The sequence below is a fragment of the Cydia strobilella genome, chromosome 5 (genome assembly GCF_947568885.1).
Source record: "Cydia strobilella chromosome 5, ilCydStro3.1, whole genome shotgun sequence".
Lineage (NCBI taxonomy): Eukaryota > Metazoa > Arthropoda > Insecta > Lepidoptera > Tortricidae > Cydia > Cydia strobilella.
In genome coordinates this window covers 3303032-3315359 of record NC_086045.1, presented here as the reverse complement: position 1 = coordinate 3315359, position 12328 = coordinate 3303032, and the positions used below count along the sequence as shown (strand labels likewise).

General features: G+C 36.1%; 1 protein-coding gene across 1 annotated transcript; it reads left to right on the top strand.

Moving 5' to 3' along the window:
• The first annotated feature begins 559 nt into the window (after nt 1–559).
• LOC134741291 (cytochrome P450 CYP12A2-like) lies at nt 560–12328 on the top strand. The gene is made up of 10 exons (XM_063674022.1): nt 560–709; nt 1605–1726; nt 4537–4670; nt 5308–5423; nt 5770–5886; nt 7125–7403; nt 7527–7695; nt 8150–8362; nt 9305–9476; nt 10810–12328. The coding sequence occupies exons 1-10, from the start codon at nt 651–653 to the stop codon at nt 10959–10961; spliced, it is 1533 nt and encodes a 510-aa protein (XP_063530092.1). The 5' UTR covers nt 560–650; the 3' UTR covers nt 10962–12328.

Sequence of the window (12328 nt, the reverse complement as noted above, 5' to 3'; positions counted from 1 at the left end):
CATACCATTTCCGACATGCCTATTATTTGATATTAGGCCAGGATTACACCTGTAAGTTTTACTTACGTAAGTAGGGACAAAGCTATTTGCTAGAATGAGATAACGATATTCATCTCATTCTGTAGTATAGCTGTGTCCCTACTTACGTAAGTAAAACTTACAAGTGTGATCCTGGCCTTATAAGTAATGTCATATCAAATTTGAATTTATTCATCAATCATAAAAAAAATTGTAGATAATAACGACTATTTTCTTCACTGTTCTGATTGCCACTATATTATGTAAGGACACTACATCCATAAATACAAACAGCGCGATTATTTTTATCAGTCATATTTTATCGAGATTCATTCTTAATACCACTACAACATATCAGGAATTTTTTTTGTCAACCATTGCAGTCAACACCTACCGTTTAAATACTGCCATACGACATTGATCTCTCTTCCGTTGCTATAAGACACTATATACACCGCATAAATACTTACACTCAAGGTCTTTATTCTAAAAACAACTTGGATTGCGTGTTGATATGACGATTAGTATCGCTATGGACCTTTAGGAGGGATAACGTCTAATTTTTTACATTTGTTTACAATTGGAAGGGTTTTGTTTGTCTGTGGAAGTGTTTTTTTTTAGTTAATTGCAAAATGCAGATGTCTAAAGTGCGTGTAGTAAATGTCGCAGCGGTGAACAAAACTTTTTTAAGGTAAATCGATTATTTTAATATGTTTACCGGTTTTAGAACTATGTATATTGATTTGTTTACTTCGCTTCACCTGTTTTATTTTATTATTGAATAGTTGTTGTTTGACGGTGACACTCTTGACTTTAACTATTACAATTGTTGTATATAGAACAATGATAATAAGCATGAATCTTACATATTTTTCAATGACTTGGCAAATTATAGTTTTTTTGTATGACATATGCCAAATACTTCGTTACTAGATTTTGCCCGCGACTTCGTCTGCATGGAATGAATTAGTAATTAGAATATTGAGTTTTATTTCCTACTTAAGAAATTATTGATATAAACTTTCACCCCCTTTTTACACCCTTAAGGGATGATTCTGGGATAAAAACTATTTTATGTCTACCCATATTTCAAACTATCTCCGTACCAAACATCATCTAAATCGGCTCAGCAAACTATCTCTGTACCAAATTTCAACTAAATCGGTTCAGCGGTTTAAGCGTGAGGAGGTAACAGACAAACAGACAGACACACTCGCATTTTTAATATTAAGTACTAACTTTTGTTCGCGACTTCGTCTGCGTGGAGTTAGTAATTTGGTCGATAGCAAGCAATTTCTAAATCAAAATATTTATCAGTACGGTTTTTACTCACTATTATTTTTAGTCGCTTTTGGCGACATGTTTCGGGTGCACGACGAACAACCGCCGCGGACACTCGTGCCTGAGGATGGATTCCCAAAGAATCCGAAACATGTCGCCAAAAGCGACTAAAAATAATAGTGAGTAAAAACCGTACTGATAAATATTTTGAAATATGTCTCACGATAGTTTAAGTGCGAATTTCTAAATCATAAGAAATGTGGCTCACTTCTTATTACTAAACTTAGAGCCCGTTTTTTTTCCAGAAGCACCACATCTATAACCAAAGAAAATGCAGAAGCAATCCAGAATATAAAACCATGGAAAGAAATCCCCGGGCCACCGGCTCTGCCTATTGTAGGATCTATGCTAAGTTTTTTACCTGGAGGTAAACTATTCCTCTATTTAAATAAATTATCAATCAATCAATCAATATCTTATTCGTCGGTTTACTCATAATACCAAAATATAGAGGGTGGAAAAATAATGAACCATGGAGGGGAAGTGGAAAGGAAATTTTACTTAAATGAAACATTCTTTTATTTTTTTATAGAAACAGAACTGCGTTCATAGATTCTTCATTTTTTTTAAATTTTGCTTGTCTAAAAATATTCTTGAGTACTAAATATTCGATTTTATGGATATTTTGTACGACAGACGAGTGTAAAACCTAATATTTCTTGAAGAAATGTTATCATTAACATTAACTGTATGGACTAGTAGAATAAAATACCTAGATGTTTATTTTTTGGAATTTTCAGTCGATTCAATTCCCGGGCGAGACAAGCTTCTTCTTCTTCTTCTTTCTCCTCGCCACTTCCCGTTACGCGGGGTCGGCTTTCTTAATCTTGAGGCGCAACTTGCTCCGCTGATAAGCGTCGTCGGGAGTTAGGCCGAGCTCCTTCATGTCTCTCTGGACATTCGTCATCCAGGTAGTCAGCGGCCTACCTCTCCCTCTTTCATACGCAGCCGTGGAAAGGCACTTTTTCACGACATGGTCTTCAGATCTACGCATTACATGGCCGTACCATCTTAGCCGTGACTCGGTTAGTTTGTCAGTAATGGGCGCTACTTTGAAACTACCCCTTATGTAACTATTACGCACTTTGTCCCTGAGAGTAACTCCACCCGACCACCGCAGCATCCGCATTTCAGTTGTATGAAGTTTTTGTTGGTGGATTTTCTTCGTAGCCCATGCCTCGCTGCCGTAGAGTAAAACAGGTCTGACGGCTGTTCTGTAGACCTTGCCTTTCGTTCTTATAGGCATTTTAGGATCGCAAAGAACCCGGGGGAGACAAGCGAATTTAAGAAATCTGAATGCAGTTTTGTTTATTTTTAAAAATAAAATGTTTCCTTTAAGTGAAATGAGCTAACTTAATACTATGTCCATATTTTTTTCCAAACTGTATTTATCACAAGGCATGTCAATTCTTGGTCGCCATTTCGTGCTTTCTTTTTTACTTTCTTTTTTGGTGGTTTCGCAACCCTAACCTTTGCACCGTCAACAAATTGCTGGATATTGTTATTAAAACTTAGGTTTTAAGAAATTTATTACTCAAAGGTATATTAATTTTTTTTTTTTAATTAAAAAAAATTTATTTAAATCACACAAATTTATTAAAATTCGCTTACATGAGTTAACATACTTATACTTAGAATTAATAAACTTAACGAGTACATTTTTATTTGTTATTTAACATCAAGTGATCATTTATTAAGTTTTTGCAAAATAGACACATAAAATATGTATGTATAGGTAGGTAGACATTTTTATTTATTTTTCCCGCAGCGAATTACACAAGTACGCGAGCACATTATAAGTATCAGTATCAGTAAGCATGCGCAGATTCATCCGCTGCGCTAGCGCAGGCGCGAGGTCTCAGGCTAACCATCACAACTGGAGATCGCGGGGATGCTTGGCGACTATGTGTAATTGGCAATTACTAATTGCAGATCATGGTTACTAAACTACTTGCCTGCGCTCGGCAGGCGATCAGAATAGTACATAGCGATAACAACTAGTCAGTAACACAGCTTATAAAACAGATGATGTACAAATATTTTATATTTTTATAAATTAATTTAAATTTCATATTTCGGTGTTAAATATTTAATTAATACTTTACTACTTTTTATGCAATTGACATATTTTACAATACATATTTCAAAGAAGCTATTTTAGTCAATAGCCTGCTTTTATTTATTCATTTTAATATTTACTCGTCTTCAAACCTTTATTATCAACACATTAATAAGTACAATACATATTTATGTCAAAAAATACCAAAAAATAAATCAAACTTAAAACTAATTATTACTAATTAAACCTAAACGAGCTACAACTACATAAAACTAAAACAATATAAATCTTATTTATTTAGTCAACGCACATTAATAAGTACAATACATATTAAGTCAAAAAAATACCAAACAAAACTAATTATTACTAGAGCTAAAACTAAAACAATACAAATTAAAACCTAAATGTAAAAAATCTCCCTTAAGTCACCCGCTTCCGGGAAACTCCCCAAAATGCTGTCGGCATTCCCCCTCTGAATCGCCAGGCCCAGCCTCTGCGCAAAGACGCCTACTAGTCGAACCGACACTTCTTTAACAAACTTTTTGGTGTCGGTTGACCACGGACCCAACGTTTCCACCGCAAGGGCCGCAAACTCGTATTCGTTCGTTAAGAACGCATACTTGCGGCGCTTCAGTGTCTGTGCCTGGTCCGCGGCCGTCCCAGGCTTCCGAGCAGACCCCTCCATGTGGGACGGGGCCAGCGTGTCAACGCAGGTAACGTCCCACGCTAAGGGGTGACTCAGGCTCCATGGCACGAGAGTGCAGCCGTCAGGTTTCTTGCCGGCAGCCGCCGAGAGGCCCGATGCCTCCAATGTCACGAGAAGACCGGCGGTGCTGAAGGCGCGGCGGATTAAATCGTTCAGGGTGGAATGCGTGTGGAAACGACCAGCGCTCATCCTGCAGTGCAGGCCATGCCGTCCTAGAGTGTCCACCGGTTGGGCGCAGCGACTGCACGCATGGGCCTCACATACCTTACTATATATACATACCTTACTGACTGATTGTGATTACATTCATACAATAATTATAAAACTAAAAATCATTTTCGCGACTACAATTTTTTTGCTGCGTAGGATGATGTAGTTTTTGATAGCTGTGACTTATTTATCAAATTATCAGGAAAGCTATCAAGATACAAGGGCGTTCAATTAAATGACAAGATGTATCAACTATATGGACCTATAGTGAGATTGGAAGGACTTATGGGGGCGCTCCCAATGGTTATGTTGTTTGATGCTGATGCTGTTGAACATGTAAGTCCGCTGCTAATGCTTTCTGACTCCTTTTTCTAGCTTTTTTTCTAGTTCATCTTCTTTGAAACGTTGAATCTTAGGCCTTAATACACGAAGCACAATGTGGATAGCAACCGAAAATGTTGTGCCGCTTCTTGAAATTTTTATCAATTATGCAGCTTCATATAGCGATTTTTTTTAGTATAAATAAATAAATAATAAATAAATATTAAAGGACATTCTTACACAGATTGACTAAGTCCCACGGTAAGCCCAAGGAGGCTTGTGTTATGGGTACTCAGACAACGATATATATAATATATAAATAAATACTTAAATACATATAGAAAACACCCATGACTCAGGAAAAAATCTGTGTTCATCATACAAATAAATGCCCTTACCGGGTTTCGAACTCAGGACCATCGGCTTCACAGGCGGGGTCACTACCCACTAGGCCAGACCGGTCGTCAGTATACTACATATAAGTAGGTATAGAAATTGTTGAATTGTTTTTATATGCATATTTCTATTTGGTATCTCATCATTCGTACCTACTTAGCGATCAACTAGTTACTTTCTCCCTTCCTCCATCCTTCATTACACTAAGTCAGTGAACTATTTTGCAACCTGTTTTAATCCTAAATATCAATTCTAGGTCCTCCGATCTGAGAACACAATGCCAATACGACCCGGCTTCGCTACCATGGAATACTATCGTAAGAAGCACAACAAGACTCACGATCCCAAACGACAGACTGGCCTGTTATCCGAGTAAATACACAATATAACATTAATGTTACTACAAGTATATAATTGAATCAATATAAGTCAACTCTGCATCGAGTTGGAAAGCTGCAAAGTGTGAAAGTGTCACCATCAGATATAGATCTTTGAAACATTGATAAATTTGTACCTATCGATACTCATAAGTATACAACGACAGCAAAATAAAAAAACAAGAAATTTACATTGACATCTCCCATTTTCCACTGCTTCCATACGAATGGCACCTTCATAGGGCACCTCCACGCTTTGTTGCTGCAATGTCAGTGCAAAGTTAGCTTAGACGAACTCTAAGTAATCTGGATTTTTAAAACTCTTAATTACATTGTTTCAGTCACGGTGAAAACTGGAAAGAATTTAGATCAAAGGTGAATCACGTCATGCTACAGCCGAAGACGATCAAATTGTACAAGGATGTTCTAGATGATGTTGCCAATGATATGGTTGCAAAGTAAGACGTTAATTAATACTGCTAAATGTATGATTGAACTTCGTGTGAATAAAGATGACGTCACCATATCGTTACAATAGGGAATATAAAATAAATAATTAATAAAAATCGCACTTAAACTATCGTGAGACATATTTCAAAATATTTATCAGTACGGTTTTTACTCACTTTTATTTCTAAAAATAATAGTGAGTAAAAACCGTACTGATAAATATTAACAAAAATATTAGGTGACATCTTACACAGATCAACCTATCCCCAAACTAAGCAAAGCTTGTACAATGGGTGCTAGGCGACGATATACATACTTATATAGATATTACGCGAAACTCTGCGTAGAGGGCGTCACTAGCACAATCACAGGGCCTACCGCGAAACACGAAAATCGGAAGTTCGGTTTCTCGGTTATCACTCTTGTATATTCGATCGATAGAGGCAGATAACGAAATTTCGATTTTCGCGTTTCGCGCTAGGCCATCTGTAATCAAACCGCCTTGATGCATCAACGTCCTAGTGAAAACTTGACAAAAAACTGTTTAAGACACAGTATGTATACTTGATGTATACTTAAGTTAATCTATGGTTTTCGATAGGTGCTAGTGCTGCACTCTGGCAGCAGAATTTTGCACTAATACCACAGATTATATAATAGTTCTTAATACTCCCTATTGTTACAAAAGCAGAAGAAGTAAAATATTTAGATTTGTCTGAATATAACAAACTGAAAAATCTTAATTAAAGAAAGTTATCACGAAATGGTTCCAACCTAAGCGTATTTGCATTGGCCTGCGCTAGTCTACCGATGAAATTATTAGTTGAACAAAAATTAATGAAAAATCTAGACTTATATTGAACGGGATATAGACCGTGATTACCTTTTGTATTATTTGTGAGCTTCCGATATTTCGACGCAGTTACATGCATCATGTTCACGGGTGACTGAAGATAGCGGGTGGGTGTCAAAGTTGTGTAGTCACCCGTGAACATGATGCATGTAACTGCGTCGAAATATCGGGAGCTCACAAATAATACAAAAGGTAATCACGGTCTATATCCCGGTCAATATAAGTCTAGTGAAACTAACCGTGAATCATTCAAAACTCTAATGAAAAATCATTAATAATCCTAATATTCCTAACGTAATAGTCACCTGAGAAGTGTAAAGATGAATGTAAATAATGTGTGTGTAATTTTTTCTTGATTTCATAAATAATTCGTTCTCCTTTTATTGATTTTAGATTGAGATCTGACAGAGATGAAAACAATATGATAACGAAGAAAATAGACTTAGAAATGAACTTATGGGCTTTGGAGTCTATTGGAGTGGTAGCATTGGGGACCCGATTAAATTGCTTTGACCCCAATCTACCAGCAGATTCTCCTGCAAGGAAACTGATAAAAAACGTACATGATACCTTTAAAATTATGGAAAAGGTTGACTTTGGACCAAGCCCTTGGAGATTTTTTTCAACACCCATGTTTAAAAAAGCTATGAAAGTTTATGAAGAACAAGAAAGGTATTCCCTTCAGGAAAATTTGTTACTTTAGTTTCTTTATAAAATCTGACTATCTCTATACACTCTCTAAATAAAAAAGAAAACACGAAAAAGTCTATTAATATTTGTTTCTTCTATTTTTAGTTTAACAAATTGTTTTATTAACCAAGCAATAAAAAATATGGAAGATTCTAAAAAGAACTCAATTGACACTCTCAACTCAGAGAAGCCCATTTTGGAAAAGCTACTCGAAATTGACGTTCGAGTAGCACACATTATGGCATCAGACATGCTTATGGCTGGAGTTGACACGGTGAGTAAACCAATATTGGCAAATGTACAATCTTATAGGACGAATCAGAGCTTACACAAAATACTGGCAACTTAGTACAAATTTGGACCAATTAAAAATCTTGCTTGGCGTAGCATGAAAAAACTGGTGTCTCACAGCAGAAATTAAGCCATCAACAATATCGACAATGCGTTTTACGATAGATTGGGTATTAATTCGGACAATTCGGAATAAATAAGGACAAGATCTGGAAAATGTGAATTTATACGATGGAGATGAATTCATGTCAATGACCAAACTGAAGCTGCTTTTCAAAATCAAAATTCAACGTGTAGATCAGGAAGCCGTTCTTTTTTGCTTTGAAACTGTTAGGTATGGATCTGACAGTATCAAAAGTGACATTTCTTGGCCGGAAAACCATCTAAAAGCTCCTAATTAACTATGATTATGTATTTAAATATGATTTTCCTTTCAGGCTGCAAACACAGCACTTGCTACATTGTACCTTCTTGCAACAAATCCTGATAAACAAAATAAGCTTAGAGAAGAAGTTTTAGCCAAGGAAACTCATAAACCTTACTTGAGGGCCTGCATTAAGGAGTCTATGAGGATGCTACCTGTAGTTAATGGGAATGCGAGACTAGCTACTAAAGAATACAACTTGCTGGGATACAGGATTCCAAAAGATGTTAGTTTTGGTTTGAAATATCAGATTCACACTGATATGGCCCGACTTATACTGAGCGGCATCCTATTTGGTGTTTATAATGTAATGCTTTGATGGTTTGTGTATACGTGTAATATTTTATGTAGGTATGACATGAATGATAAATTATCTGGTCAAGTCCCGCAAATTCTATTAATAACTGAAAAACAGGCGAATACGTGAAAACGTGCTTCGAATAACCTGCTATATGGAATCAAGAATCAAATGTTTTATTCGTGATAAACTTAAAACTAAAATTACATACAGAAGTATAAATATAAATAAAATTATAAGCATTTATAAAATAGGTAGGAGTTAAAGTTTACCACGAACATGGTCTCGCCTCAGCATAATGCTGACCCGAAAGTCAGCGCTGATCTATATTTTATTTATTATTATTATTTTCTATATATATTTTATTTTTATATATTTTTGATGGCTATATTTTGTCAAAAATATATGTCGTGATAATAACGATAACATTTCGATTTCGACTGCAACATCACTGTTGATGCAGTGTTACAGCAGCAGACACTATAATGGCCTTGATAAAATATATGACGGATTGAACGTTCTAATGGCGGCAGTAATGTGGCCACGGGAACAACGAAATTTATTAAAGAAATCGGCAGTGATATCGCTAGTTGCAACAGTATTAACGCTGCGCTGCGGTAATCGCCATCCAAATGTAACCTTAAGTAAAAATTTACATTAACAGTTGTTAGACTTATATATATTACCTTTTGTATTATTTATGGTCTATATCCCGGTCAATATAAGTCTAGTGAAACTAACCGTGAATCATTCAAAATTCTAATTAACAGTTGTTATCCAGGACGATCCAGAACAATCCAGAATAATTCCTAGTAATATCACTTATAAGTTGTGATCAGTGTTGAACTTAAAAACTTGAAATCTTTTCAGGTAATGGTGATATTTTCCCACCAGTACATGTCTAATATGAAGGAGCACTATCCAAAACCTGATGAGTTCATACCAGAAAGATGGCTATCTGACAAGGAGGATCCCCTTTATCATGGCAATGCTCATCCCTTCGTTACCAATCCGTTCGGCTATGGTGTGAGGATGTGCATAGGTAGATTGAAAAAATTATATTGTTTTGGCACAAAAAAGAGGAAAACTGAGGCTCAAAGAGCGTTTCAAGTATCTCTCTTCTATCAGATGTTCTCAGACTCATATTCTTGCTTCTCCCTCATCTACTTCTAAATTTTATAATAGCTCTTTTACCTTCAGGGCTGTTCGGCTGTGGAATGCTTTACCAGTAGAATTAAGATTAGCTAAATCTCTCCCCATATTCAAAAATCAGCTAAAACTATACTTTCTATCTCTGCCTTAAGTTGCCATTTTATATATTGTATATATGCTTGTATAAATATATATTATATATATATATATATATATATTGTATTGTATATTTATTTGTGTGTTAGGTTTCGTTTTAATACTTATATGTATAAGTAGTAATTGTAGTATGTGTGTTTGTGTTTAATAGTCTCCATATTTAGCTCTTTGCACTACCTGTTGACTTTTGTATGAGTTCTACATTTCCTGCTACCCAAAGGTTGTCTGGAAGAGATCGCTTTTTAGCGATAAGACCGCCTGTTGTTACCTGGTTCTATTTTTTCTTTAAATATTTCTTTGTAGTTTTACATGTATGTAAAATGTATAATTTTGGTGCAATAAAGAATATTTACTTACTTACTTACTTACTTACTGAGGTCATGCGAGGTTAGAACAGACAAACGGTCTGGCCTAATGGGTCACATGAGCACAGTCTTCAGTCTTAAGTATTTATATATTATATATATCGTTGTCTGTGAGTACCCATAACACAAGCCTCCTTGGGCTTACCGTGGGACTTAGTCAATCTGTGTAAGAATGTCCTATAATATTTATTTATTTATTTATTATTTAATATATGTGTATTTTTCTTTCTATTCTAATCACCAAAAAAATGTTAAATCAAATCTCGTCTTTATACGCAACAATGTGTGTGTAAGATCCTCAAGGCAGTCAGTTGAAAATCTCGCGTAATCATGGCAACGTGGTACAATCGCCGTCAGATATCAGAGCGGCCGAGGTGTTCACAAATATCTAAACACGCACTCTAACGCCTTGACATATAAGCATATGACACATATATAGAGGCGTGTTCGTTCAGATTTTTGTGAGCGACTTGGCTGCTTCGATAGAATCTGATAGATTTTCAGTCTGCTGCCGCGGGGTGGAGTAAAGCGTGTCCGTTCTGTGTGATAATACCATTAGGGTGTACTTGGGTAATTCCGAAAGTCACCCATAAATCCAAAATATAAAAATCCATTTTTGGAATCACCAGATATTTTGAACTTTTAGGAACCCTCCTACTTATTTTGCGACTATGTGTAACAACATATATTATTATTTTCCAGGTCGCCGCATTGCAGAACTAGAGATGCAGACATTTATATCTAAAGTCGTAGAGAATTTCAATATTGACTGGACGGGTGGACCCATCAACGTCACGGCCAATTCGCTCAACTATATTACAGGACCCTTTCATTTTGTATTTAAAGACTTGTAAACAAATAATGAATAAGTTTTGATTACGAGACGGTAGTGTAATAATGATACCGGTTAACCTTTGGTACGCTTAGGAGCAGATCTGCTCCATATATATTCAACTTAAACATGAAGTTGTCTAGATTGCTTTAAATAGCAATTTTTTAACAAGATCATACAAAAGGTTAAGCCTGAGGACGACTTTCATATGGCGACACCAGAGGTCCTCAAAAATGTGACGCATGAGGAACGGATGAAACTTATATGGCATCAGGCGCTCATTGACTTCAAATTGTGTCTTGAACAAGCTGAAGATGAATATTACCCATAATAAAAGACCAAACACTTTTAATTTTTTAGGGTTCCGTACCCAAAGGGTAAAAACGGGACCCAATTACTAAGACTCCGCTGTCTGTCGGACAAAAGATATGGCGCTCTGTGCGAAACTTGCACGGAAGATATGGCCGTCGTGCGGGTTTTTACTTTTTATTAGGGTCCCGTACCCAAAGGGTAAAAGCGGGACCCTATTACTAAGACTCCGCTGTCCGTCCGTCTGTCTGTCTGTCACCAGGCTGTATCTCATGAACCGTGATAGCTAGACAGTTGAAATTTTCACAGATGATGTATGTCCGTTACCACTATAACAACAAATACTAAAAAGTACGGAACCTTCGGTGGGCGAGTCCGACTCGCACTTGGCCGGTTTTTCTGTTTACTTCTGTTTAAAATGTATCTGGTCAAATCGCTCGGTAATATTATTAGCTATTTTATACTGAAATTATACAACTGAAAATAAATGAAAATCAGACGCCCGTCTGTCTGTCCGTCCGTGTCTGTCTGTTTGTCTGTCTGTCTGTCTGTCACCAGGCTGTATCTCATGAACCGCGATGGCTAGACAGTTGAAATTTTCACTGATGATGTATTTCCGTTGCCGCTATAACAACAAAAATTAAAAACAGAATAAAATAAATATTTAAGGGGGGCTCCCATACAACAAACGTGATTTTTTTGCCGTTTTTTGCGTAATGGTACGGAACCCTTCGTGCGCGAGTCCGACTCGCACTTGGCCGGTTTTTATTTTTTATTTTTGACGAAGCGTGTTGTGGATACTATTTTTGTGTGCAGCAACTATGACGAATTAAGCCTTCGTTCACTTCGTTGTGGATTGATATTGTGTTTAAATTGTTTTATTTTTTTATTAAATTTATGTTTGCAAATGCCAATCAAAATAAATACCCATGTAAATAATGTAAAAAAAATTGTATTTAGTTAGATAATAAAAAATTATTTCGTACGCCAAAAGGCACATCATAGCTGTTCCTTAGAATACTAAGCTAACACCTATTTATGTACCTGTGATTAACGAATAGAGAATTGATTGAGTGATTG